Below are 26,699 nucleotides of genomic sequence, written 5' to 3'. Positions count from 1 at the left end.
AGAACTAAAGCCCCTCTACACTGTAGTGCCTGACAGCCGTCCCTGCGATGATCGCTCTTGTGCTTTTTTACAGGAGGAATCATCGCTCAGTGACTGCAGGCAGAGCGGTCGGGGATCATTCACATAGATGTGGTTTTTTTGTAGGTCTGCATGAAAGATCTGATAAGCGAAAAATCGCTGATTGGTCTTTCACTGCATCCGTTCACACAGCACAATTATCGTGCAAGCTGCTTAACCCAACGAGCAATTTGCATGATAATCGTGTCGTGTAAATGGTGCTTCTGGGTCTGTTTAGATCTACCGATTTCTCGTTTGGACAATCGAATAATGTCAGAGTTCGCTCCGGCAGCCTGTTTATGCAGGCAGATACATCCTCATCGTTCAAATGAGCAATTGTTCAGTTGTTCACATTCGCTGTAAAAGGGAATGAGAACGACTGACCGATTGGTATTTAAACCGAACGATTAGTGAATGATGATATTTATGCCTGAATAAGGCTGGATTCACACGAGTGTTTTAATCGCACCAATTTGCCGCAATAAAACACTGGCCGAAAATTGCAACCATCTGATGCATTGGATTCCAATTCAATTGTTAAGATGGTCAATTTTACGGTGTGTGTAAAAAGCGCATACGGTGCACATTCTGGCTGGGCACAAAAATGGCGGTCTTGACCTATCTTTTGCCGGAATACGCCAGCCTTTCCCATAGATTCCTATGGGAACCTATGAAAACCACTAGAAAAGAGAAGGGGGGAGGAGTTTAGTAGCAGCTCGCATTGCTTAAGTTCCTCCCCTTGCTTGCAGCTCCCATTGGCTGGGAAGGGAGTGTGAGGGACTAGCTCTGCTAAGGTGCTGCCCCCTCCCCGACAGCCAGAAAGGGGCAGAGAAGGTCAGCAGGTTTAGCACACTAGCTTTGCTAAGCTCCTGCCCCCTGCCTTTGCCAGCAGCCAACAAGGAGCGGAGAGGGGGAGGGAAGAGGGAGGGATTTTAGCAGTGCTGAATTCTCTCCCCGGTCCGGCAACATCCTGGGCTGCAGCATATGAATGGGTGTGAAAACGGGAAATATTTACCATATTCTTAAACCCCTTGGTGACCACCAATATGCCTGCCCACCAATAGAAGTATATGGGAGGTTCAAACATATGCAAGGGGAAGGGTGTGACACTGTGTGCAAAGCACAGGGAAAAGAATACATCTGCAGCTCACTAGGCTTTAAACAGCCAAGAAATCCACAGAAAGGGTGTGTCATGCGCACGTGTGAACTTGCCTTGCATGCGCAAAAAGAACTGCACTATAAGCAGACATACGCGTAACACGCAGATTATGTACCTCTTCAAACCTCCTTACTGCAGTAAGTGTTTTATTTGCTTGAAAAGAGGTACTGGCATCACGTGACAACACCGTTAGGACTAATTAATTGCCTGTTCTGTTTGCATTGCGAGATGGGCCACGTTTCACCATTGCTGAGGAGAGATCACAGAGGCACTGTGACAACCATATTGAGAGCCCCGGGTCTCACCCGCAACGGCCGGCCTCTATTCGGACGCCGCAGGTGATGCAGATACAATTGTTTTTTGTTAAACACGCATTTTTATTGTGCTACAGTAGAAAACAAAAATCTATATGAACCTGGTATCGCAGTGAGCATTCTGATCCAGATAATACAGTTACCGTTTTTTTTTTACCGAATCGTGAACACTGTAAAAACCTAAAAAAATAGCAACATTTTTGGAAGTTTTTTCCATCTGCCCCCACAAAAAAATGCAATAGAAAGGTGGAAGTGCACGAGCCTGACATCAAAAAGGGCACTCGAAGGGGGTTCTGGATTCTGTATTTTTACAGAGACTCCAATGCACTGCTAATGCTTCATCGGGGAAATCACTTAAGAGATCAAGCAATGAAACTAAATGTGATGGACAAGACGTGCCAGCCATGAAGTACAGTTCATGTGTGTTGGGAGGGGGGAGGGGTAGCTGAAATTTTGGACAGGGCCCCTGGTTTGATGACCCTTGACGACAGATGAACAGGCTTACACATAGCCAAAACTCACTCACTAGTTGCTTTGTTTCAGTGAGCTGAAATGAAGTGCCTAACAACTACTGAGCAATTTCTTGTGTTAAGACGTGACGTCTATAGCTGAAAATCACTTGTTTGAGCAATTTTTCATCCGATAGTCATCTCATGTACAGCTACCCAGAACCATCAATATGTGATTGGAACCCTGGAAGCCCAACACAGTGTTTCCACAGTGGCTCATTCACACAGGTGGCTGTACAAGTGTTGTAGATCCATCCCATTCAAGGTAAAGTACTTTATCTGAATGCTAAATGCAAGTTAAAGGGGTTGTCTCGTGCCGAAACTGTTTTTTTTTTTCCATAGGCCCCCCCGTTCGGCGCAGGACAAACCCAAGGGATGTGTTAAAAAAAAATAGAAATACATATTACTTACCCGAATCCCCGCTCTGCGACGTCTTCCTTCTTCCTTCTTCTTCCTTCACCAAGATGGCCGCCAGGATCTTCACCCACGATGCACCGCGGGTCCTTTCCCATGGTGCACTGTGGGCTCTGTGCGGTCCATTGCCGATTCCAGCCTCCTGATTGGCTGGAATCGGCACACGTGACGGGGCGGAGCTATGCGATGCCGCGTAGAAGGGGGCGGAGCCAGAACGCCGCTTGTGCCGGACCGAGCAGAAGGGGAGAAGACCGCACAGAGCAAGCGCGTCTAAAAAAGCAAGAAGACATCAGAATTAGACGGATCCATGGAGACTGGGACGCTAGCAACGGAGCAGGTAAGTGAATAACTTCTGTATGGCTCATATTTAATGCACGATGTATATTACAAAGTGCATTAATATGGCCATACAGAAGTGTATAACCCCACTTGCTGCCGCGAGACAACCCCTTTAAAACAGTTTTTGATGCAATGTTTGAGTCAAAGCCAGGAGTGTATCCAACAAGAGGGAAAAATAAAAAAAGGAGGGACTGATACTTTGCATTGGATCCACTTGTGTTTGGCTCGATAAACTGCATCAAAAACTGTCAGAAAAAAAATTGCATCTACAATTCAGGTCCGGTGGGTACAGAGAACTGAATCTAAATCATGCAACAGCCTCCTTATGCTGCATGTTTTTGGGCGCCATACAATTGGGCACACAAAATATGTGCTTGTGAACAAACCCATTAAAATCAACGTGTTCTATTGTCTGTGTATTAGTCGCACAAATTTTCTGTGTGCAAATTCACCTATGTGTAGGGACACTAAGGGGTGTAGAGGGAGCAGTCATATCCCGCTCCTGGTACCTCAGATGACTGCCACAAAAGAAGAAGATACCAGTATTACAAGTGAGAAGTGGAAAGTGAAGGCCGTCTTCCAAGTTTTGCATGGAGACCAGGAGCTTTATGTCTCTTACTATAAATAAGCATTTTCCACCAGTCCTGTTTTCAAAGTCTATTCATTCACTCACTCCGAACTATCATTCTCTGCATGCTTTCTTATCCCTTTGCCATGCTGCATAGCATTACAATATTAGTTGCTCCAAGCAAGGATATGGGAAAAAAAATGTTACTACAGTATTTGTTCTTAAGACATGGCTTTCGCCGGTGAAATGCCACCCATCTTTTACCATTGCTCTGGCAGCAATGTGAATTTCTGGCTTTAATAAAGCTCACGATATTCAATAATCCTCAGTAAACTAGGTGGATTTAATTAACATGTCTAATTTTGCCATCTGTCCTCCCCTACTAATTATGGTTGCAAAGACTTAATTTCATACAATCATATCAGTTAGAGGCTTGCTACTGTGAAGTACTGAATAAACAGAGTAGTGGATGCTTTCAAGCTCACAGTAGTTGTTGCATGCAGAAGGCATTTTTAATAAATATCATCCCTCAAATGTCCACTATGGCGCACGGACGTAACCGAGAAACTGGAGCTTGTTAAGGATGCAAGCTATGGAAATCGACACATCCTTTTTCTATTCTAGGGGCACACTTAGAAAACTATAAAAGGAACATGGTTCAATATCAGATGCCTTCTTTCTAAAGTTTAAAGGTCACATTGCAAGCTGTCACTCTTTCTTCCTGCAGTCTAGGCAGACAAGCAACTTTGTCTTCAGTAGGCATATACACTACATCGTGATGGCTTATGTAACCCATGCCCTGAAGCCTTCACATGGTTTGCTGCCAAGCTCGAATCTCTAAACCTAATTGGCAGCAGTATAGAATAGCTATTGGTGGAAATACAGTATAACAATCTCCAAATCCAACTATATATATATTTACTCTGTGCACAGATTTCTGGAGAACAGATTTGTAAAAAGCTATCCCTTCCTGTACATCTCTGGAGAACCCACACACTGGAGAACTACAAAAGGATAACAGCCTACGGCATATGTATAAATCTCCAGACACAAGACTAGAAATGGAAATTGCTCATAAACTGTATACATAATCCCTGTTAGAGATTTAGACATTGTATGCATGCAAAATACAGACATGAATATAAATGTATCATCAACAGTGTGAGGCAGCGAAACACAACACAATGTAGCGAGAGATGTTACATTTGATACATGTTTACAAACATACATTTGTTACTAAACTACATAATGCAGTGATCAAAGCAATGGCACTGCTATACATAGAGAGAGTTTGGAGCATCCTTCATATCAAGGCACAGATGGTACCTTGATAAATATGTATGTTAGGTACAATATACAGTGCCTGCTCAGTTCATGTTCAACACAGATGTTAATATTTGAGTTGTCGTTTAACAAGAGCAGACGACGCTCAGGAGGATGTGAAGATTTGCATTCAGTCCCTTTAAGAAGACGACAACATGGAGCTGTTTGAATGCTCTGAGAGATTAAAGCTATGGCAGAAGTTTAAGCTTTGTTCTCATAAAGACATACAATCATTTAATTCCAAAGAAGTTAGAGTACAGATAGTCCCCGACTTGCGAATGTTCGATTTATGAACGTCGCAAGTTACGAACAATCTGTCCAGCACAGTATGATGTAATGCTATGGCATCAGATCATACTGTGCAGGGACCGGACAAGCTATCAAGCCTGATAGAAGCCTGTCCGGTCAGATCGCGGTTGCTAAGCAGCCGGTGGCCTTCTGAAAGGCCCTAAGGCTGCCAATCAAAGTGCCTATCAAGCTGTGCGCTTGTTGGGCACTCTGCATAGGCAGCCCTGGGGCCTTTCAGAAGGATCCTGGCTGAGTAGCAACCGCACAGCGTCCCGCGATCTCATCGTGGGACGCTGTACGGGCCCCCTGAACGTCGGGTGCAGGCTGTTTCTTACAGCGGGCACCCGGCGGCAGCAGTTCCGACGAGCCGTGCCGCTCATCGGAACTGTTAACACTTTAAATACCGCTCTAACAGCGGTATTTAAAGTGTTAACAGTTCTGACGAGCGGTGCGGCTCGTTCAAACTGCTGCCGCCGGGTGCCCGCTGTAGAAACAGCTGACTCCCGACGTTGCATGGAGCAGGATCCACCCGCGATCCCGCTCCATACAAGCATTTGTTCGGACTTGCGAACAGGTTCCTGGAACGGAACCTGTTCGCACATAGGGGACCATCTGTATCACATAGGAGATACAATATACCCGCCACAAATCCACCAGCAACTAACTGTCTGCACATTCACTGGTTACAAACCAATCTGTGCAGAATAAAGTGATTCCGTTAACATATGGTTTGGATAACGATCCATTGGGGTGTGTTCACACACTGTAGATTGCAAATCCGCACCCAATGGTATTGATTTGAAGTAGATTTTGCCGTGCATTCATTGCAGATTTTACCCTTCATTTGAAGAAGTGAAATCTGCTGTGATAATCACAGTGCGAGGCTTGTTTCCCACGAGCGGCCGGATGATATACGCCACGTTGGGTGTGAAAAAACTGGTGAACAGGTGCACAAATCAAATGTTTGTGCGCCTGTTCATATTGCATGGTGTGGCCAGCGCAAATGCGCTGACCTCACCAGGCCATCTCCCATTTCCCCTCCCCATCGCAAGCTCACCTCTTTTCCTCCCCGCTCGGTCTGTGCAATGGGATGGGGCGGAACAGGGGCGAAACTAAGCACCATTCCGCCTCCTCCCATTGATGGCTATGGGGAAGGTGGACGCTTAGCTCCACCCATGCCCCTCCCATTGCACCAAATGAGCGGGGAGGAAGAGAGGTGAGCCTACGCGGGGAAGGGGAGGAGAATAAAGCTACGCTGCTAAACTCCCCCCTACGGCTGCTGCCATGGGCTCCCATAGGAGCCCATGCAGCGGCCGATGTATTCTGGCCCATAACATAGTTCCAGAACTATGTTTTAGGCCCGACATAAAAACGCCAGGCGCTATATTGGCTTGGCCGGGCATTTTTACATCTCGCAAATACGCCTATGTGATCTGATGCATTGTAATGAAAATGGCTGGCTGATATGCACTCCTGTGAAAGAAGCCAAAGGGCCTGTTTACACGCGCACAAAACACACCCACCCTGATCTAAAAGACTATTTAGCCTAATGAGGTCCAGATGTGTTCTGTTTTTCATGGAATTGCTCAGCGTACTAAGCATGTTCATACATTGTGCACACACATTTGCACACTTTCCATAGTCTTCTATGGGGGCCTTTGCAGAGAGATAGGGCAGGGCCCATATTTTGTGCTTGCATGAAATGCATGTAAAAAAGGTTCATGGTTTATCCAAAATGCTGCAGATTTATCCCAAAAAAAGAATCACGTCCACACGGCTTGTACTGTGAACCTACGCTCCTATTCTACTAGTGAAAAATTCTACAGCATTTCTGCCACGTGAATTGCGGGCCTAAGGGCTTATTCTCACGGCTGGTAGCCTTTTTACGTGCGCCCGCCAGCACTGTAAAAACGCATGAATGGGCGCACAATGCTAATGTTTGTGCGCCTGTTCAGACAGCCCAAGCCTGGCGCATATACGCCAAGCCCGCAATGCTGTTGGGCGGTGTGAGACAGTTTAGCTCTGCTAAACTGTCCTCCCCCTTCCCTCTCTGCAGGCTCCGCCACCTCCTATCGCAAACAGCCGGCAAGGGGCGGAGAGGAGCAGGGAAGGAGAAGGGAGTTTAGCAGTCACACTGCTAAACTACCTCCCACCTCCCATCTCTGGCAGCTGTCATTGGCTCCCACAGGAGTGTATGCAGCCGTCAGCGGCATGAAAGCGCCTGGACAAAATGCACTATCTTGGCTGATCAGGCACCTTTACGCCGCGGAAATATGCCCATGTACACTAATGCATTGTAAACCAATGCATCAGAGTAGCAGCGTGTATCGGCCATGCTTGAAAACCTGGCTGATATATGCCTGTGGGAATCCAGTCTTGGGGTGCCTACCCACTTGCGTTGCCGATTTTCGCGCGTGAAAAACACGGCATTTTCCGCGCGTTTTTTTGCAGCCCTCCATTGACAATCATGGGTGCATTAAGAGAAAAATAAGGACACATATGCAACTGACAGTTCCTATGTGAAAAAACCCCACGAAACGGAAAAAAGCCCAGATGGACAAGAACACATTCTATACTAATTGCTCTTGAGAAAAAACGCAAAACATCGCAGGAAAAAAAAAAAAAAAAAAAAAAAAAAAAAAAAAAAAAATCGCCAGTGGGTAGGCGCCCTTAAGGCGGTTTCACCCAAGTACTAATCTCATGTGAGTTTTGTGCATTGCGAGATGCACAAATATGAACTCCACTCTTTTGAATGGAGTCATTCACATGAGCGACCCTGCGAGGAAAAAATACTGTGGCATGTTCTATTTTTTCACGTCACCCATTGATTTCAATAGAACCTTAAATACATTGCATGGCTCTGACATGCCTTGTGATGTGCATGAGAGTGCAATGCGAGGTTTCCCATTGAAAGCAATAGGGAACACTTCTGATCCTCTATCGCACGCAAAACTCTCGCAAGACGATCGGAAATTCACAGAAGTGATGCGTGGCTTGTTTCCCTGAAAATTGCCTCACATCCATGGTAAAACATGTTGATGGGCACAAGTTTCTCAGCTTGATGTGGCACTCACCTGTGTGCAGTTAGCCTATGGGTGCATTCAGATGACCGTATATCAGCTGGGTTTTCCCGCCGAGCCAATATACGGTGTCCTTGTCTGCAGGGGGAGGAGGATGGAAGAGCCAGGAGCAGGAGGGGGCGAGACAGGGGCGGAGCTAAGTACTGCCACTTAGCTCCGCCCCATCCCACCCCTCCCATTGCAAATAGTGCCAAGGGGCAGGGAAGGGGCGGGAGCTCAGTTCCTGCTCCTGGCTCTTCCATCCCCCCCCCCCCCATGCAGACAAGGACACAGTACATCAGATCGGCGTGAAAACCGAGCCGATATACGGTCGTCTAAATAAGCCCTAAAGCTAAGTGCACATGATTTGTGTGCGCAAAAAGTGCAGTAAAAAATGTACATGCATGCGCAAATATGCAGCACAAACACACGCGTAAATGCACTTACACCCTTCACAGAGATGCATTTGTGCACATTTTGCACGCGGAAATACACTTGCGCAAACTGCATACATTAGAATCCATTGACTTCAATGGGCTCACTCACAATGCTCATTTTTTCATCTGTTGGACTAAAATAAAACACGACATGCTCTATTTTTGCATACCATCTCTATTGGAGTCTATGGGAGCGTGCAAATACACACGAACTATGCTTGAAAATGCGTGGAAAACTGCGTAATTTCACTGCCACCTGTTTGGAAGTGCGCAAAAACCACTTGTTCTCTGTGCTAAAAAGTTGAGCAGGTGCGAGAGTATTTTGAAATAGGCTTGTCTAAAACTGCCCTAAGGCTCTCTCACATGAGTGCGTTTGTGCGCGCACTGCGACGAGTAGGGCCCATTGTTTTCAATGGGTTCGCTCTCACAGTCCTTTCTTGTGCGTACGAAAAAAAACCCCATGACATGCTCTATTTTTGTGCACCTTTGCACACTAAAGGTTCCCATAGGAGTTCATGTGGGTGTGCAAATGCTTGCAGTGGGTATGCGCAAAATACTGTGCATAGACGCAATCACCTGTGCCTAATTTGGCTCAATAGCCATTTAAATCAGGGCAGGGGCGATTCCCATGTCAATGAGCAGTGCCTGCGCAAATGCACACAATATTAGTGCAGGCACATAAACACAAAACACTCCACTGCGCAAATACTCAGGAGTGAGCGTTTTTGCCCCTCCGCTTGTCTGACAGCGCCCTAAAGGCGGCTTCATGCGTAAAAATGCTTGTCGCAGGGTATTTGTGCATAAACAAGGTTTGAAGAGGTACATAATCTGTGCGCTGCTCGCATCTATGCATAGTACTGTAGTATTTGGCACGCAAGGCTAGTTCACACACGTGCGTGATACACCCTTTCCGTAGATTTAATGGCCATTTAAGGGCAGAGTCACATGAGTGTATGCGCAAAAATGCTCACCGCAATGTACCTGCACATGATCGAGGTTTAAAGGGGTACATAATCTGCATGTTGTGCGCAACTGCATGTATCACTGTAATTCTTTTAATGCATTTTTGAGACCAAACCCATTGAAATCCGTGGGATCTGCTGTGTTTTGTGTGCACAGACTTCAAGCGTGCAAATACCTGCGCAATCGCAATCGTGTGAAGAAGCCCTGATCTTGCAGAAATCCACCTGCTTGCTGTCCAAACAACCCTGCTGTGATGAACGGAGCAGATTTTGAGTTGCAGGCCTATCTGCAACGAGTAAGTGGCCACTGCCCAGAATGTGATGTGCAGGTTGTAAAGGGGGAGTTTAGGTAATTCAAAGGATCTTATTCATTACCTTATTGAACCCATCCATTATGTACAGCACTAGGATTTGGTGACCACTATGATATCTTTTCAGGACTACCAGTGTCCTTCTCTTCCAAACTGCTCACATTTCCACTCATCGCCTGCCCTGGGATGATGCAAGGGTTAAGTTCCCCCTCCCGCTGCACGTGTTGTATGCAAACACCTTTCCGGAGAGCTTTCAAGCAAATCAGGCATTGCAGAAAGGATTTAAATAGTAGAGACATATTTAACCCTTCAATGGTTGCAAAGTTCACAATGTCCCATGGGTGTCCTACTAGTTACTTAGGGGTACTTCACACTAGCATATGAGTATTTTCGCGCACCTGTACTTTTTCCACCCGGATGGCATGTTCATTTGCGCATGGCAAACAAGACGCATCAATTGAAATGGCTAACGAGTTCCAGATGAGTTCTTTATATAGTGGAATTAAGCCGCGTATTACACATCTCCTTACATATTGCGCACGCATTTGCGCACCCACCACTAACCTCTTTGATGCACAAAAGCACAGATTGTGTTTTTTTTTTTTTATTTTGCATGGCAGATGTGTGTGTGCAAAATACATGCATGTGAACGAACCCATTGAAATCAATGGATTTTATCGTCTGCGGATTGCGTGTGCAGTACATATTACGCCCGTGTGAAGGAGCCTTTATACTCCTTTTCTGAGTTTATGAAGTGCAAACCTAACAGCTTTCCCATAAATATTCAGTACACGTGAATACTAAATAAACCGCGCAGTCCATTATCTACTGGGTCTAGAAACAGCGAGTGAAACGGCCAATTCTGTTTTGGGGTGCATTCGCGTAGTGCTAATTTGTTGCAGACTTTGGTGCAGATCTGCAGCAGATTTAACCCTTTAAATTGAATTCTAATTAAAAAGGTGAAATCTGCTGCAGATCTGCCACAAAATCCACAAAACATCAGCGACGTGTAAACGCACCCTTGCGAATCAAACGGTTAGCTCCTTTTTATGAATCACGCTAGAGCTGTATAGGACTAGTATGCATACTGACTAGAGATGAGCGAACGTGCTCGGCCCCGCCCCTTTTTCGCCCGAGTACCGCGATTTTCGAGTACTTCCGTACTCGGGCGAAAAAATTCGGGGGGCGCCGTGGCGGCGCCGGGGGTTGCGGCGGGGAGTGGGGGGGAGAGGGAGAGAGAGAGGGCTCCCCCTGTTCCCCGCTGCTACCCCCCGCACCGCCGCGCCTCTCCCCGCCCCCCGGCGCCCCCCGAATCTTTACGCGCGAGTACTGAAGTACTCGAAAATGGCGGTACTCGGGTGCGTAAGTACTCATTACGAGTACGTTCGCTCATCTCTAATACTGACAAAGTAAGAAGCCAATAGCCTTCAACCAGATCATTGATGTTGAGGACTTTAGTGAATGAAGATTGTCCTGTTTTGTGACTTTTCAGGCTTAAACACACGGGCACATGCATAAATACGCTCACCGCTACGGAGCATTTTTGCGCATGAAGCAGCAAAATTTTTTTTAACTGTTTAAACTCCATGCTATTCCGTGTGAGTAAAAAAAAAAAAGCCAACAGGATCTTTTTTTTCTTGCACATATAAAACATGGCCGTGAGAACAAAGCCATTGAAATCAGCGGTTTTGTTACTTTTTGCACCCACAAACACAGTCATGCATTTAAGCCCTGACATCATCTAAACATGACTCATTCTGTGCTTCGCAAACTCAGGTCCTCATCACCCTCCAACAGGTCATGTTTTCAGGATTTCCATAATATTGCACAGGTAATATGGTTATTGTCACAGGTGTGCTCTCTATAGGATATCCTCAAATCATGACCGGGGTTGTGAGGACTGGAGTTTGGGATTCAGATACTTTAGTCCATAGTTCTCCACAGAAGATCGATGCACTACATCTCCAAGAAGAATGAAAACATCATTTCAACACTGCCTCCCACTGCCCAATCTTTGTCACTGCATCCCTGCTCTGTAGATTGACAAATATGTGTATCCTGAATCCATGAACCCTAAGCAAAGCAATCGATATATTTTCAGACTAATGAAAAATTTCAAGCAAACTTATGAGTCCCCCTTACACATCGCTCTCCGTAGAATTCACAGCTTGTTTTGCATTTTAATTTCTTTCCCCTCCAGCCCTGTTTCATTTAAAGTTGAGACTTTACACATGAATAAATCACCAAGATGTGTCATTTCTTTGTTCAACTCTTCCTGCAGGCAATCATATCCTAGTCGTTTGGCTTAATCACAGAGCAAACAAATGTGTCCAACCCAGATCACTATTAATCTGGAAGCCATAAAATGGCAAAGAGACCCGGCTGTTCCATCTACAAGACTCGGATAGGCAGTATTGAGATGGCAACCTTTTGGACATAGGAAGTGTTAGTAGATTGGTCTGTTCTCCATCTTCCCAGGAAAGTACATAATGATTTGTTTGAGCCCAGAACACACAAGAACCTAAACCTAGTCCGATTTCCATGTAATTTCCATACAGCTCGGCTTCCTGAGTAGGTGTGTATTCAGGATATCTTAGGATAAGTTGATCATTTCCTTATGCAATCATAGCAATGAGGCGCCCTGCGTTTTTTTTCTAAAGGCTTGTGATAACTCATTTGTTGAAATAAATCAGCTTTCCTACAGCCTTGCATGACATTAGTGTGCAGTCAATGTGCCCAATCAGGCAAGCATTGCTATCAACACTATGGGAATGAGAGTCTGCTCTGTCCATGGTGCTGAATCTAACAGCTTAGAAGCAAAACCCATGATAAAAAAGAATTACTTGGCGATGCCATTGAACATGATAATATCTGCATACTATGCACTCTCCTTGCTTGACATACATGCAATATAGGATCACAGGACATCCGGTTGATTCAGTTCCTATTACATTATCCACATTAATCACTTTTCCAAGTTACGAGTATATCATTGCTTCAATAATTGCATTGTGAAAGTCTGCTAACCAGCTGGATATTGAGGGGTCCCTGGAGGATTCTGAGCTAGAAGTGGAATAGTTTAACAGGCTGTGTGCACTGATGTACTTTTCAAAGCAGCTACTGTAAATTGTAATTGCGGGCATGCAGCCAGCCCTAGGGCGAAAGAACAGGAAGAGAGACATATAAGATATATGTGAGTAAGAATGTGTTCATGCTAAGAGCCAGTTAGTTCTGGAGTTGCAATGGAATACAATAATAATAGCACAGAACATATAGATTTTTTTTTTGCTCAATCGAATAACTACATATTGAACTTCCTTTAATACAAGGCAAGTCTCTAAAAAGATCTTTCATCCATTTATAGGGATCATTCCAATTGCATAGTGCAATCAACATTTAGCACCAACCTTGCCAGCCAATATAATAGCACTTGAGATTCAGATAATTATGCTGGCCTAAGATATAAATGACTTCTTTGCCCAATTTTTTGCATTCAAGCATGTTTCTAGAAACCCTTGGCTTATGTAAACATTACATGGAGTCACAGTGTGGGTTAAACCAAAGGCGTAGCTGGGGCATGTGCCCTGGGTGCAGCGTACCAGGGGAGGGGTGCCAATAAGCCACTTTGCCTTGGCTAGGGTATTTACATACAAGGCTAGAGCAGCAAATTGAACATTTGCCCGCAGTGACAGAAAGCCTAGCTACAGCTCTGGGTTAAACAAGTCTTATAATTCATGCTAAATATTGCATGTACTTGAGGAGATTGAGTTTCTACTAAAGACCAAAGAGGAAAAATAAAAAACTAACCTCACTACATTTTATTACAATGAGATAGGATGTCAAAAAGATAGGTTGTAGATATCACCATTCTACATGTAGTATTCACTATACAGGCAAGTGAAAGTGTAAGTGGTCACAAGTGGTTAAAAAGATAATGATTTCTAATACAGCATTAGGAAAACTTTGGAGTAATTGACATTAACAGATCTACCTTTGTTCATTTGCTAGCTTGCATTAAACAAAGAACAGGCTCCCTACAGGTTGAAAGCATAAAAGTGCTCCACAAGCTGCATCATGCATAGCAAGGCAAATCCACATGGGGATCTACAGATGCATGCATTAGGAATGAATGGGATTATGCAAATCATACAGAGTCTTTAAGATCACTTACGGGTTCCGTCGAATCTAGTAGCTATAGTATCCAAGAAAGTGTTTTGCGGGGCCAGCAAGCCTTTCATTACAGGCATCTTCCCAGCAGCTAATCCATGCACGCCTGGCTGCACAGTGTGTATGGAAGATGGGTGGACAAAGGAACAGCAATGAGTTGAGAAGTCAGAAATTGGTCCAGATCAGCCCCCACAGCCTGATTTCCGCTGACAAAAAGACATCCACTTGTCAAGCATGGCTCTTCCCTGACAATGTAATTAATTGTTGGGCTGGGGAAGGGGAGGGAACTGGCAAAAGTTGAGTCCAAGTCTGGTCTACTGTTGGAGATGCAGGACACTACAACAGGTCTTAGGCTGGGAGATGCTGCTGATCTTCATGAGGCTCTCCGGGGTTGTGGTGCTGAATCTGGCTGTGGATGAAAGAGCTTCCATTCCCTTGTGTGCGCTCATTCTCTCCTTTTCTTGTTCTCTGGCAGATGTAAGATCACGTGGGTTTCCAGGAGGAGGAGGAGGGGGAGTGAGTATGGAGAGGCAGCTCCCAGGTAACAGCCTGTCTGAGAGCTCGATGGATGGGCAGGGCAGGAGCTGATGCACCTAGCAAACTTGGCATCAGCAGTCCTGTTATGTGTGCATGCCTGTCTGGCTATAACACAGGTGGCATCATACTGGGCTACTGCATTCATCCTGACACTATCATGATATCATCTTATGTTGGCAGAAAACAGATGCAGCGTTACCAATTCTATCAAATAGATCCTAGGAATATAAAACAGACGCCGAAAACAGACTTGATGTTACCAACTAAATCAAAGACAGCCTTAATAATAAATATTATATTTAGTGGCTGTTATATATTATGACATGCATTGTCTATTACTGTTTGTATTTGTCAAGTACTGATTGTATCCTCTAGGGCCCTTCTACACTGAATTACGGTCATCCATGAATCTCACGCGTTTCTTAATCCCAAAGATGGATGTAAATTTAGCATTTAATGGAGCCATAGGCTCTACTGTATTAAACATAGTCAAAGAATGTATATGTTTGACTATGTTTAGGAAAACATACATTTATGTTCGGGTTTGTTTGCGGGATTGAAGAGCATAGCCTGCTACACCTTTCCATCCCACAGAAGAAAAGTTATTGAAATGTATACTTTTTTTTAACATTACAGACAATAGAAAATGGAAGGAAATGTATGTTTCCATATGCTTTACATAATTGTTTGCTTAAAACGCATGTTTTTTCATACATGTTTTTTGAAAATGCTAGTGTGGATGGGTCATTATTTGTTTTATTTGACATTGGCTAAGTGAAGGTACTTTTACGTGGGCTAATAAGTCACCCAAGTAATCATTCAAAAGAGTGATTACAGGTGACTGTCATCCTGTGTAAACACATGACCTGACAGGGCAAGTGAGCGAGAATCGATCACTGATAGAACAGGAAGGGCATAGTTTCCCCTTTGGAAAAGCACTAAAAAAGGCCACGCATTGAATATGTAAAAGGGAGGTGGAACGATGCCTCTATAGTGCCACCTACTACAGCATTCCTGCAAGTCAATGTCAGACCAGGCTAGCTTAAAGGTTTTTTAAAGGACCCAATGTAAGGGATGACAATATGTGTACCGCACTGCAGAACAAGTATGTACTATATAAATGAGCTAAAAATATATAAATGTCTAAGACGGGAATTCTCCTTTAAGTTTTATTGCAGTCCTTGGAAGTGCTTATTTTTCACAATATGGCCCTCGGACCAGAAAAGGTTGTAAAACCCTGATTTATATTGACGGCAAAAAAAGTTTGGGCTCATATCTCCCTGTACGGCTGTAATAACATGTGCAACAAAGAGGTAATAGCTCAATACTGTGGATCTCTAATTATGTTTCGTCTATGGGAAAGCATACGGATTCACTTTAAATTAGGAAGCAGTGAGTTATGTCAAAGTCAGCTCTGCTGTATATAATTAGTCAAAGCATTAACAATAGTGCCACCTGCATTATATAATGGGGAACTTGCACAATCTTACGTTTAATAATAAGTTTTGAATAATTTGATACTATTTGTTTGAGAAGTCAGTGCAGATGCTCAAGCATAATTCTGCATTCATTGGTTATGATCCCGACTTCATTATAGACAAGTGAGTTAATTTCACCCCATCCTTTTAAGGTGGGACAGGACAGGTGGCAGGTAATGCATTTCTTGTTAGCCCTTAGGACACAAAGAAATAGAATATACTGACAAATCATGGGTCAAAGCAGATCGAATTATTCCAAGCAAATAATTAACTAGTAATTGATAAGAAATGCAATATGGCAGATATTTTACAGCTTTAGGGTGCATTCCCATGAACGTATATCGGCTCGGTTTTCACGCCGAGCCGATATACTTTATCCTCGTGTGCAGGGAGGGAGGATGGAAGAGCCAGGAGCAGCAACTGAGCTCCCGCCCCCTCCCTGCCTCCTCTCCGCCCCTCTGCACTATTTGCAATGGGGAGAGGCGGGTGGGGGCGGGGATAATTCTCAGAACTTAGCCCATCCCCCGCTCCACCTCCTTTCATTGCAAATAGTGCAGAGGGGTGGAGAAGGGGTGGAGAGGAGGCAGAGAGGGGGCCGGAGCTCAGCTCCTGCTCCTGGCTCTTCCATTCTCCTGCATCCTGCAGATGAGGACGACGTATATCGGCTCTGCGTGAAAACCGAGCCCATATACGTTCGAGACTTGCACACGATGTTAATATGTATTTCATGATTCATCAGACTAGGCTACTTTCTTTCGTTGCTCCATGTTCCAAGTCCAATACCTGCAAGACCATTTCAGGTACTTTTTGTGGCAGTCAGGGGGTCCGGATGACCACTCTGACTGATATTAGAAAAAAACTTTCTGACAGTGAGGGTGATCAATAAGTGGAACAGGTTGCCACGAGAGGTGGTGAGTTCTCCTTCAATGGAAGTCTTCAAACTGGACAGACATTTGTCTGGGATTATTTTGTGAATCCTGCATTGAGCAGGGGGTTGAACCCTGGAGGTCCCTTCCAACTCTGCCATTCTAGGAGTCTATGATCTGTGGCTATGTAACCACATATGCAACAAGCTGTAATGCACTCTAGGTCCTGACATCTTTCATCAACTGTGTCCTAAGGATTTAACTTGACCCCTGATATATAAAGCCATTGACAGTTAACTCTTATCTTGTAATGTATTGCTTTTAAAATTGCCTGTGGTATTCATTAACACCGTGTCAAATTCTAAATGGCTGTTATACATTTGAGTAAAGTGGCCAAAATATTAGGACACACCCTAGAGTTGCTATGGGGCATGTGGAGGAGGAAGCACCTGCTATGATTGGCACTATGTTTTTCATCCATGTTGTTGAAGACCAGCACTGAATATATCTACTTCATAGGTACTGAAAGGTTAGCTGAAAGGGAACGTGAATCCCTCCTGAGAGTCTTGCAATCTCACCCAAAAAAAAATGTGAAGATGGAGTGAATAGTGGAGTGGAGTATGGTAGCATGAACCTGCACCAGATGAGAAGACCCATCTTAAATTTTAGTAATATGAAGCAAAGCCGTCTCTCTAAGCTAACTGGGGAAAGGTTAACAAAGTGCAATGGGATAAAATATACCATATATACTCGAGTATAAGCCTAGTTTTTCAGCACATTTTTTTATGCTGAAAAAGCCCCCCTCGGCTTATACTCGAGTGAGGTTAAAAAAACAACAAAAAACCCGCAATAGTCACCTCCCATCCTGCGTTTGTGTCACAAGCACAATGGTCTGCCCGGCGGTTCAGCAAGCTGCTTGAGAATTCTCCCCTCTGTGATTTCCCTGCTCAGCTTTGAATTTCCCCACCGGCTGTGATTGGCTAGCACTCAATCCAATCACAGCGCTTTCTTACACAGCGCTGACGGCAGGGGAATTGAAAACCGAGCAAGGAGATGACAGCGAGGAGAAGTCTGAAGCAGGTTGCTATACCGTCGGGGAGACCATCGCGCCGGGGACACAGATGCCGGCTGGGAGATGAGTATTGCTTTTCTTTTACCTAGTATATACTCGAGTCTAGCTAGGCTTATACTCAAGTCAATAAGTTTTACCAGTTTTTTGGCGTAAAACTTATTGACTAGGCTTATACTCGGGTCGGCTAATACTCGAGTATATACGGTACGTTAAGACAGCAAATTTAATATTTGTTGAGTGATTCAAAAGGGTGAAAACACAAAAATTAGATAAACACATATTAAAAGAACCAAAGAAATAAAGGAAGCTGCCAAAGCAAGGGTGGTTGTTAATTAGAAATGGTAATTAGGAAGAGTGTCTAGAAGGTGTGAGAAGACTTATAAGGCCATGCATGCTCCTCAGGAAAATCTGTAAATGGGAAGATGGAACAATGCCTTTACAGCGCCCCCCATTAGAAGGCAGCATTCCTACGAGTCAACGTCTGACCTTAAAATAATGACTGGAAATATAAACCAAGGCTAGAGTCTTCTGAAGAAGAAAAAGATAACCATTTGGGTTTTTTGCCCCTCATCAGTGTACAACAAGCTTTGGGCTCATTGGGTGAGAGGCCTATGATGTGAGTTGGGAGGGATATAGTTTCTCCTTAGGCAAAGCACCTAGAAGATGTGAGAAGACTCCATCTTCCCATTTAGAAGTGGTTTGCATGATCCAAGTAGTCAATAATGCTTGACACAAAATAATCAATTTGATTCTGTTTCCTTAAAGATGAATGGTGACCAGATGTGTTTTGGAGTATATAATGCTTGAAGGCTTCGAGAACCATTGGCTATTTATTCCTCTAAAACTGCACAACAAGACATGCCTTGAGCAGCTTATATACCAACCTCTTTTCTTGCCACCACAGGGTGCTGGGACTGTGTGGTGATACCACTGCTGCCAGAATGACAGTTAGCTGAAGGAATGCATGAGTCGGCATGTCCCACATCCACAAGCGGTTAGGTTGAATAACTAGCGAACAGTAGTCAATTCTGAGGTAAGGATGTTGAATCAACAATGGGCGAGTTCATTCAAGGATATTTTTTGCTCCTCATATCTGCTAAACTACTTTACAATTGCCTATAACTCAGATGTAAATCCTCACATCAAGCCCTTGTACTTGGTAACAATAACCCAAATGCAATATATGTATATAGACTATATAGATTACAACTTCCACTTAAATAAATTTAAACTACCAAATGCTGACAGCAGCCTTTTACTAAATGAATAATTGCTTACTATATACCCTACTCGATGGGTTTTCTATCGACACAGTGAGGCAGATACTATATTTTAATCACTGTATCTCAATTTTTTTAGTTTGTAGCATGGACCCTGTGGCAAACAGGGTAGGGCTGGGCTGCGGGACGGGGAGGCATGAGCCCCTTGGGCCGTTCCCCCAGTAAATGGGCTGTTTCCCCTAGTTTGACCCATCACCTGTCACAAGTGGCTGAGGCTCGCCCATTCTGTATAGAGTGACAGGTGCTGTGCAACTCTTTGCAATGCTTAAATACAACACTCAAAGCGTTAGTCTCATACTACATAACATCGTACTGAGGGCGCTGCTCCCACCCCTTCCTACTCATGCTGGGTAGTGCTATGCTCAGAGGAAACTGCTGGCGCCTGACCTGACGACCGTCAGAACTAGGGAGCAAAACAAGGAGAGGCTGGAGACCTCCTAGATAATGTCTCTGCACCAGCCTGCCAGTGTAAGTGTGAACTGCAAATTAATGTGATGAAGATAAAAAATAAAAGCACACATTCACCATCATCCCTGGACTTGATGTTGATTTAGAAAAAAATGATTTTAGGAAAAATTTCTATCACAAAAATAATGGTGAAATTGGTTTATTTTTCACTTTCCCCAGAAAGAGTTGATAAAAGTTAAAAGGATTCTGTCATCGGGTTCATGCTATCCAACAGCATAAACCTGATGACCAAATCCCTTTAAACAGGTTATACCTACATACCCCAAAATGATGCCATCGAAAAATATAACTCATTCTGCAAAAAAACAAGCAGACCCATTAACATAAAAACAAAAACATAATAGCTCCTAGTGCATCAATGCAAAAACAAGAAATAGCTTCATCATTAAAGGAGTTGTATCACTGCCAAAAAAAAAAAATTCCAACAGCTGGGTCTGTTAGAAAACTCTCCTGTCTTCAGCCGCCTGGGACACGACTGAGCGGCTCTCGCGACCCCAGTCTGGCTCCCGCCATGGACATCGGGAGGAAATCAGTTGAAGAGAGACTGCAGTGCATCACGCCATCTTCAGCGGGGGAATACTTTGGGAACGAAGGAGCCGGTGAATATAGAAAATACATCACTCTCATCCCCGTCACCTCCCATAACATCACTATAATTTAGTTTATGATGCTGTAGGGAGAGGGGCATGTTCCCTTTAAGGAAGGGCCGCCAGTTATTCATGGGCCAGTGCTATGTGCTTGCCCCCAAGCCATCAAATTTTATCAATTAAACCCACCTCTAATTAACAACCAGGCTTATTTTAGCAGCTTCCATTACCTCTGCTGTTCACTTAATATGTGGTTATCTATTTTATCTTTTTTTTTTTAGCATTTTTGCTCTTTGAATCAATCTATTAAATTTGTTGTCTATCCATGTATTTCATCCCATTGCACATTATTGTTTCCCAGCATTGCTCCATGTTACTGGTGGTTTAGCCTATGTGAATGCTATAGGTCTTGACCAGTGCACTCAGCTTCTGGCCATTTGGCGTATCTCGGGGATGAGCCTTCCCATCTTAGGTTTTGCTATTGTTCTCCTTATAGTATTGTGTTTTAAAAATAATAGACAGCATTGATCAAAAAACCTCACCAGCTATTTATGGACTGAAGCATCAATTGCAGTTTTCTAGATACTAGAGCCGCCATGGGAGTCATTTATGGTAACGGCAACGCAGTAAAAAAATATCACAGCAGTTCTAGTGTTAAGTTAAATTGTAGAGAAAATATGACATTGCCAATGGTTGGAAGATGTTGGCATATATAGAAGGGACTATTTCCAACTGGTCATTGATGAATATTAAAATGTTGATACTTTTTTAATAATGTTTCTTGTTTTTATATGATTTGTTTCCCCCAGCGCTGTTTCTCCTTAATGGACAATATCATGTTATTGCCTATTTTGACCAACCTCCACATATTTCTTGCTGCATCCAGTCTCAAATGTCATATAAAATTATTGTCACAAGTTCCTTAGCTAATTAGCAGCAGGTGCTTACAGCTCGAAGAAAATACTGCCAAGTCTCCTTCTCTGCAGAATGAGTTGTACATTATATTTGCTCTTATAAATATTACTATTATATAGTATGACAGACTTCAAGTTCTCAGAATTAAATTGTGCTGACGGAGCATCTATCACTGGTTTTGAGTTATAGTCAACATCATAATATAATATTGTATCCTGGAAGTAGTCAGGTAAGTTATATCACTTTTTAAGGCCTTGGTGCTCCATTTTTAGGAAAATTATACTAAAGAGTGAATTAAGTTCCTTTTACAACTCTCGAGCACTTGGGGCTCCTTCACTATAGCGTATGTGCAAAAGCAAACACTTTAGCGCAGGGCCTATTCATATGTGCACACAACCCCCCCCCCCCCCCCCTTCTGGCCTAAGGAGGACCAGATGTGTTCTTTTTCCATTGGAATTGCACAGTGTATTGCATATTTGCGCAAACATTGAGCACATGTTTTCACACCTTCCATAGAATTCTATGGGGACCTTTGTTGCCCAAATGTGCAGGAAAATAGAGCAGGTCTTATTTTTTGTGCACATAAGAAATGCACACGCAAAAAAAAAAAGAAATGTGAATGAATGGGTTCTATTCTCTGCGTTCTGCACACACAAATACGCTCCTTGTGAAGGAGGCATTAACCCCTTAGTGACCGCCCTATAGTCTTTTTACGTCCTAGCTTCATGGGCTTTAATTCCATGGGCCGTAAAAACATGCTCGCCCTCAGGATTAAAGCCCTGGGGCCTGTGGTCATGACAGCTCCCTGCCGTTAGCTGCCAGAGGTAGCTGAGAGTATGGAGCTGTCGGGGTGGGGGAAGGGGGTCGTGGTGAGCAACATCCAGACATGCAATTACCGTTATCCAATGGATAACGTCGATCACATGAAAGTAAACAGTAAAATAACATTAACGTTTCAACTCCCCTCATGGACTGGATCTATGATGAGAGCTGAAACTACTCACCTCCATCCTGCGCAGTATCCTGCTGAGTTTTGGTCCTTCCATTTAAAATCTCCTTGCTCCCAGCTAGCATGAGTAGCTGAGAACAGGAAGATGTCACTGGGAACATTATCGCCGTTTTCCAATGGATAATGGTGATCATGTATAGTAAAAAAAAAAAGTGTGGTAAAAAAAAGTTTAAAAAGTTGCCAAAATGGTGGTCGCATGGATAACGATGATCATGTAAAAGTAAAAAAAGTTAAAGTTTCACCTGCTGTCACAGATTGGATCCATGAGGGGAGGTGAAATTACTTGACTAAGGTGTCCAGCGATGTCCCCCAATGGAATCTTTATCTGCGTTCCTTTCCCCAGCTTTGGCGCATGCGTCCATCGGCAAAATAGTGGACATAAGTGCAAAGGCTGGGGAGGGCCTCGAAAACTTAAAATCTCCTTGCTCCTGGCTACTAAAGGTAGCTGAGAGCCTGGAGCAGTGACCGAGGGCCACGATGAGCAGTCCCCAGTCACGTGATCGCCATTATCCATACATAATGGAGATTACATAAAAGTTAAAAAAACAGTTGAAGTATAATGTTCCTTTCGGTTTGGGTCCCATTGTGCAGCCAGACATAAACTTAGGGCCACAATGGGTATGTTTATGAACTCAGGACAAACAGGGGGTTCCATTTTGGGGTAAAAGTCTTCATTCATATGTGTGCTGTACAAAAAAAAAACTTTTTAAAATGACACAATTGAATACATTAAGGGGTGTAGTTTTTAAAATGGGGTCATGTGTGGGAGTATCTATCATTCTCACACCTATGAGCCTTTGCAATCTTGGCTTGGTGTAGGAAAACTAAGTGTTCCTCAAAATAATCAATGTTAAATTTGTACATCTCCTAAACGGTTAACAAAAACTAAAGTTTTTCCAGAGAATATTGAAGAATATTGCATTTGTTATTATTTTTTCTGTGCCTTTCCCATTTTTGTTGCCCATTACTATACGGAACATCTAATGTCCTTGATGTGAAGTGAAATTCCCATGTTTGCTCCAGGTTTACTATTGGAATGCTTGCTGGTACATCTGGTAAATTATAAATTGTTTATAATTACAACATGGAACAAGTGGTAGTTGGGATATGACATGGTATTGATATAAGTGGTTTCATTGCAACATCATATCTACCGTATTAGAGTTACATCTCCTGAAAATGTAACTTCTTTTTCTGTGAAGGCTCAATAAGTGGAATATTGGCAGCACGCTAAGTATGTATGGGTACATTATGTGAATATAGTTTTGTTCTCCTCACCGTCTATTGGTACCTGAGGCAATGAGGTAGAACTCATATGTAATTGGGAGCCTTCTTAATCTGAAACTTGATCCATTACAGTTTGGTATTATTTTTTGATAATTGATAATATCTGGTAATATATTATAAATGATATCTGTTCGTGGCATCAGTTATTGAGTAGAAATCCGTGATGAGTCCTTTGAACTTAGGGGTAAAGCGTGTAGGTTTAAAAAAAAAAAATTATATGTATTGCTTGAGGTCATGAGGAATTGATGTTAAATGTATTTTTTGTTCATATTTTTTCGTTTTGGTTGTGGAATTTTTTGCAATATTTTTTGGATCTATTAATATTATTTAGCATTTTTTGGATCAGGTCTAGAGAAAGTCGAACAGCCTGACCAATCAGAGGCAGATTCCACTCACACACCCATTCATAAATTTATGAATGGGTGAGTGACTGCTGCCTCTCATCTGATTGGTCCCACTGAGCCAATCAGAGGCAGCAGTCACACACCCATTCATAAATTCATGAATGGGTGTGTGAGTGGAATCTGCCTCTGATTGGTCAGGCTGTGACCAATTAGAGGCAGCTCATTCAGCAGCCAGGGATTTTAAATCCCCGGCTGCTTAATACTACTCACAGCTGTTCAGAGCAGTTCAGGAGGACTGCCGCTGGCCGCGCTGAACTCCGTCTGCCGGGACCAGGTGAGTATATAGATATTTTTTTTTTTTTACACATTTCTGGATGAATTGCAGGGAAGGGCTTATATATTTAACCCCTTCCCGACAATTCATCCCGCGATCGCCGGCAGCCCATTGCTTTTAATGGAGCCGGCTGTATTGCCGGCTCCATTGAATTCAATGGGCTAACATTGTTCGGCCAGGACAAGGTGAGTGTATATGTATGTATATATATATATATATATATATATATATATATATATATATATAATTTTTTTTTTTTTTTTTTACACATTTCTGGATGAATTGCAGGGAAGGGCTTATATATTTAAGCCCTTCCCAACAATTCATCCCGCGCTCGCCGGCAGGCCATTGCTTTCAATGGAGCTCGCTGTATTGCCGGCTCCATTGAATTCAATGGTCAGTGCTCGTTTAATCGAGACGAGTACCGCGTGGTGCTCGTCTCGAGTAACGAGCATCTCGAGCACCCTAATACTCGAACGAGCATCAAGCTCGGACGAGTATGCTCGCTCATCTCTAATCAGGTCTCATTTTTGCTGACCTGGGTATCTAATACCTCTCCGTTCTCTTATTTTCTCACTATTTCTAATTAAGGAAAGCTAGGGAAAGGCTGGTAAGGTTCCACTGTGGTGTCGCCCTTTTCAGGGCGGTGACTCCACTTACTCATCTAGATACTATGGTTTGAGACATACTAGAGTGCAGTTTGTTTTTTATGTCATTTTATTACTAATACAATTTAAATTGTAATTGAAGGATACAGTACACCCTGAAAATATGCAGCAATGTAGGGCTATGTGATACTTACAAACTTGCTCATCATGTAGAATACGAAGCTGGGGTATGCAGACTAATTTAATGTCCCTGCCTAAAATTGTGGTTAATCTCATAATCTACTCAAGATGCCTGTTTCTGTAATAGCCGTTACTATTAGATAACATAAAATCAGTAGTATCAACTTTAATTTAATGAGATTATTATTTATTTGAGTAGTGACGTTTCGGAGGCAGCAGAATGAAACGTTTAGACCTCGTGGATCCTGTATAAAAGAGTGAGTATGAACGCACCATTGCTATTCTCTATACAAAGCATCACATAATTATTTTTCCGCATTACAAGCTTGGAGATACGGCGGAGGATATAGTATTAGGCAGAGAAGTATTGCTGATAGATTGATTTAATCTCATATAGCTATACAGCACAACTATTGTTAGCAATGTATTTTTAGGTACATTAAAGAACTCTTTCCACGTCAGGGTTTTTTTTAGCATTTTGGAAAAGAGCAATTACAAAATACATACTACAAAGAAGAGTGGAGGATATTAGAAGAGGGATGCAACAGTATGAGATTTTTTAGTTATTAAAAGGAATGTGTTATCAGGAAATGACCTAAAGCAAAAAAAAACAGGTTTTTATGAAAAACATTTCTGGTGGGGTTTTTTTTTTGTTTTTTCTTTCAGTTTTCCATGTCGCCATATTAAAAAAAGTTTTGCAATTTTTTACTCTGGCCACCGAGACTCATAACAGGCTGACACTTCTTTTTGTGAAGGTCACTTTTCACCAGTCATCTCATTATTAGATTTCAATTACAGGGAAAGGTTATTCTTCACATAAGCATTGTTTTGTCAGGGTCGAGGGGTCGCATAGAGAGATATATATGTGCTACAAGCAAATATTTATACATGGATGCATGAGAATGCTTGCGCTTTTAAAGTCATGACAAGTGTCGCATATTAAAACCAGCCACTATCAAGATAACACACACAGTAACCATGCTTTCTAAACCAAACATCTTTGGAGTAAAATGCACCAAATTTATGTAGGGACAAGCCAAAAATGCACCTATTAATGAATTTGGTACATCTATGGCTTGTCCATACATGAGAAATTGAAATGTTCACTTGTTATGAGCAGACATAGATTTGCACTATAAATTGTGGCAATTTCTTTCATGGGTGATGATAGTCAATCTGTTGGACCAATGGAGACCACCATGCCCTTCCAGGCAACTTTTCAAAAGTTCACAACACAAAAATGATATCAGATCGTTTAATACATTGTCCACATAGCGCCATATTATGCCTATATATAGCAGTTTCAAACTGTCCCAAGAGAGTCCAATATTTTGACAACATAAAGCCATACTTTAGCCACATAATATCGCCCCTTTGAAGGATTTGATTCTACATATCATCTTCTATTCCCTCTGCTTGTATCTTGACTGACAAAGACGCCTTGAACCTCGAAAATCATTTTCACTGCTGGCAATTTATACATAAAAGAAACATCAATATATATGATTTTGTGAGAGACCATCGATATTGGTAGGTTGCGCTGCACACCAGGCCTTCCTCTCCAGCGGATTTGTCTTCTTTCCTTACACTCACCTACCCTGGGTGAGGCAGGTCATTTCGATTTCTGTCTCTCACTTTCAAGAAGTTAAGGGGCCCAGCTCAATGTCCTATATATATAAACATATTTAGGCACCTTTTGGGTTTGCTCCAGCAATCTTTCTGGCTTCACTTAAAAGGGAACATGTCGCCTCCAAAAAGCGCCATTAACTAAGTTATTGTGCTGTTCGGGGAGGTAATGGGGAGCAGGAAGATAGATTTTTTATACTC

At 43.0% G+C, this 26,699-nt stretch overlaps 1 protein-coding gene across 1 annotated transcript in view; it reads right to left on the bottom strand.

Moving 5' to 3' along the window:
- Window positions 1-13,987, bottom strand: part of LOC136576410 (potassium voltage-gated channel subfamily H member 8-like) — a 463,162-nt gene extending 449,175 nt beyond the window's left edge. The window contains exon 1 of the mRNA XM_066575676.1: window positions 13,912-13,987. Within this exon, the coding sequence (XP_066431773.1) occupies window positions 13,912-13,987 (76 nt within the window). The remainder of the gene's footprint in view (window positions 1-13,911) is intronic.
- Window positions 13,988-26,699: the final 12,712 nt, after the last annotated feature.

The sequence above is a fragment of the Eleutherodactylus coqui genome, chromosome 8 (assembly GCF_035609145.1).
Source record: "Eleutherodactylus coqui strain aEleCoq1 chromosome 8, aEleCoq1.hap1, whole genome shotgun sequence".
NCBI classification, from domain to species: Eukaryota; Metazoa; Chordata; class Amphibia; order Anura; family Eleutherodactylidae; genus Eleutherodactylus; species Eleutherodactylus coqui.
Note: the sequence above shows the minus strand (reverse complement) of the source record. Positions and strands in the feature narration are given on the sequence as shown.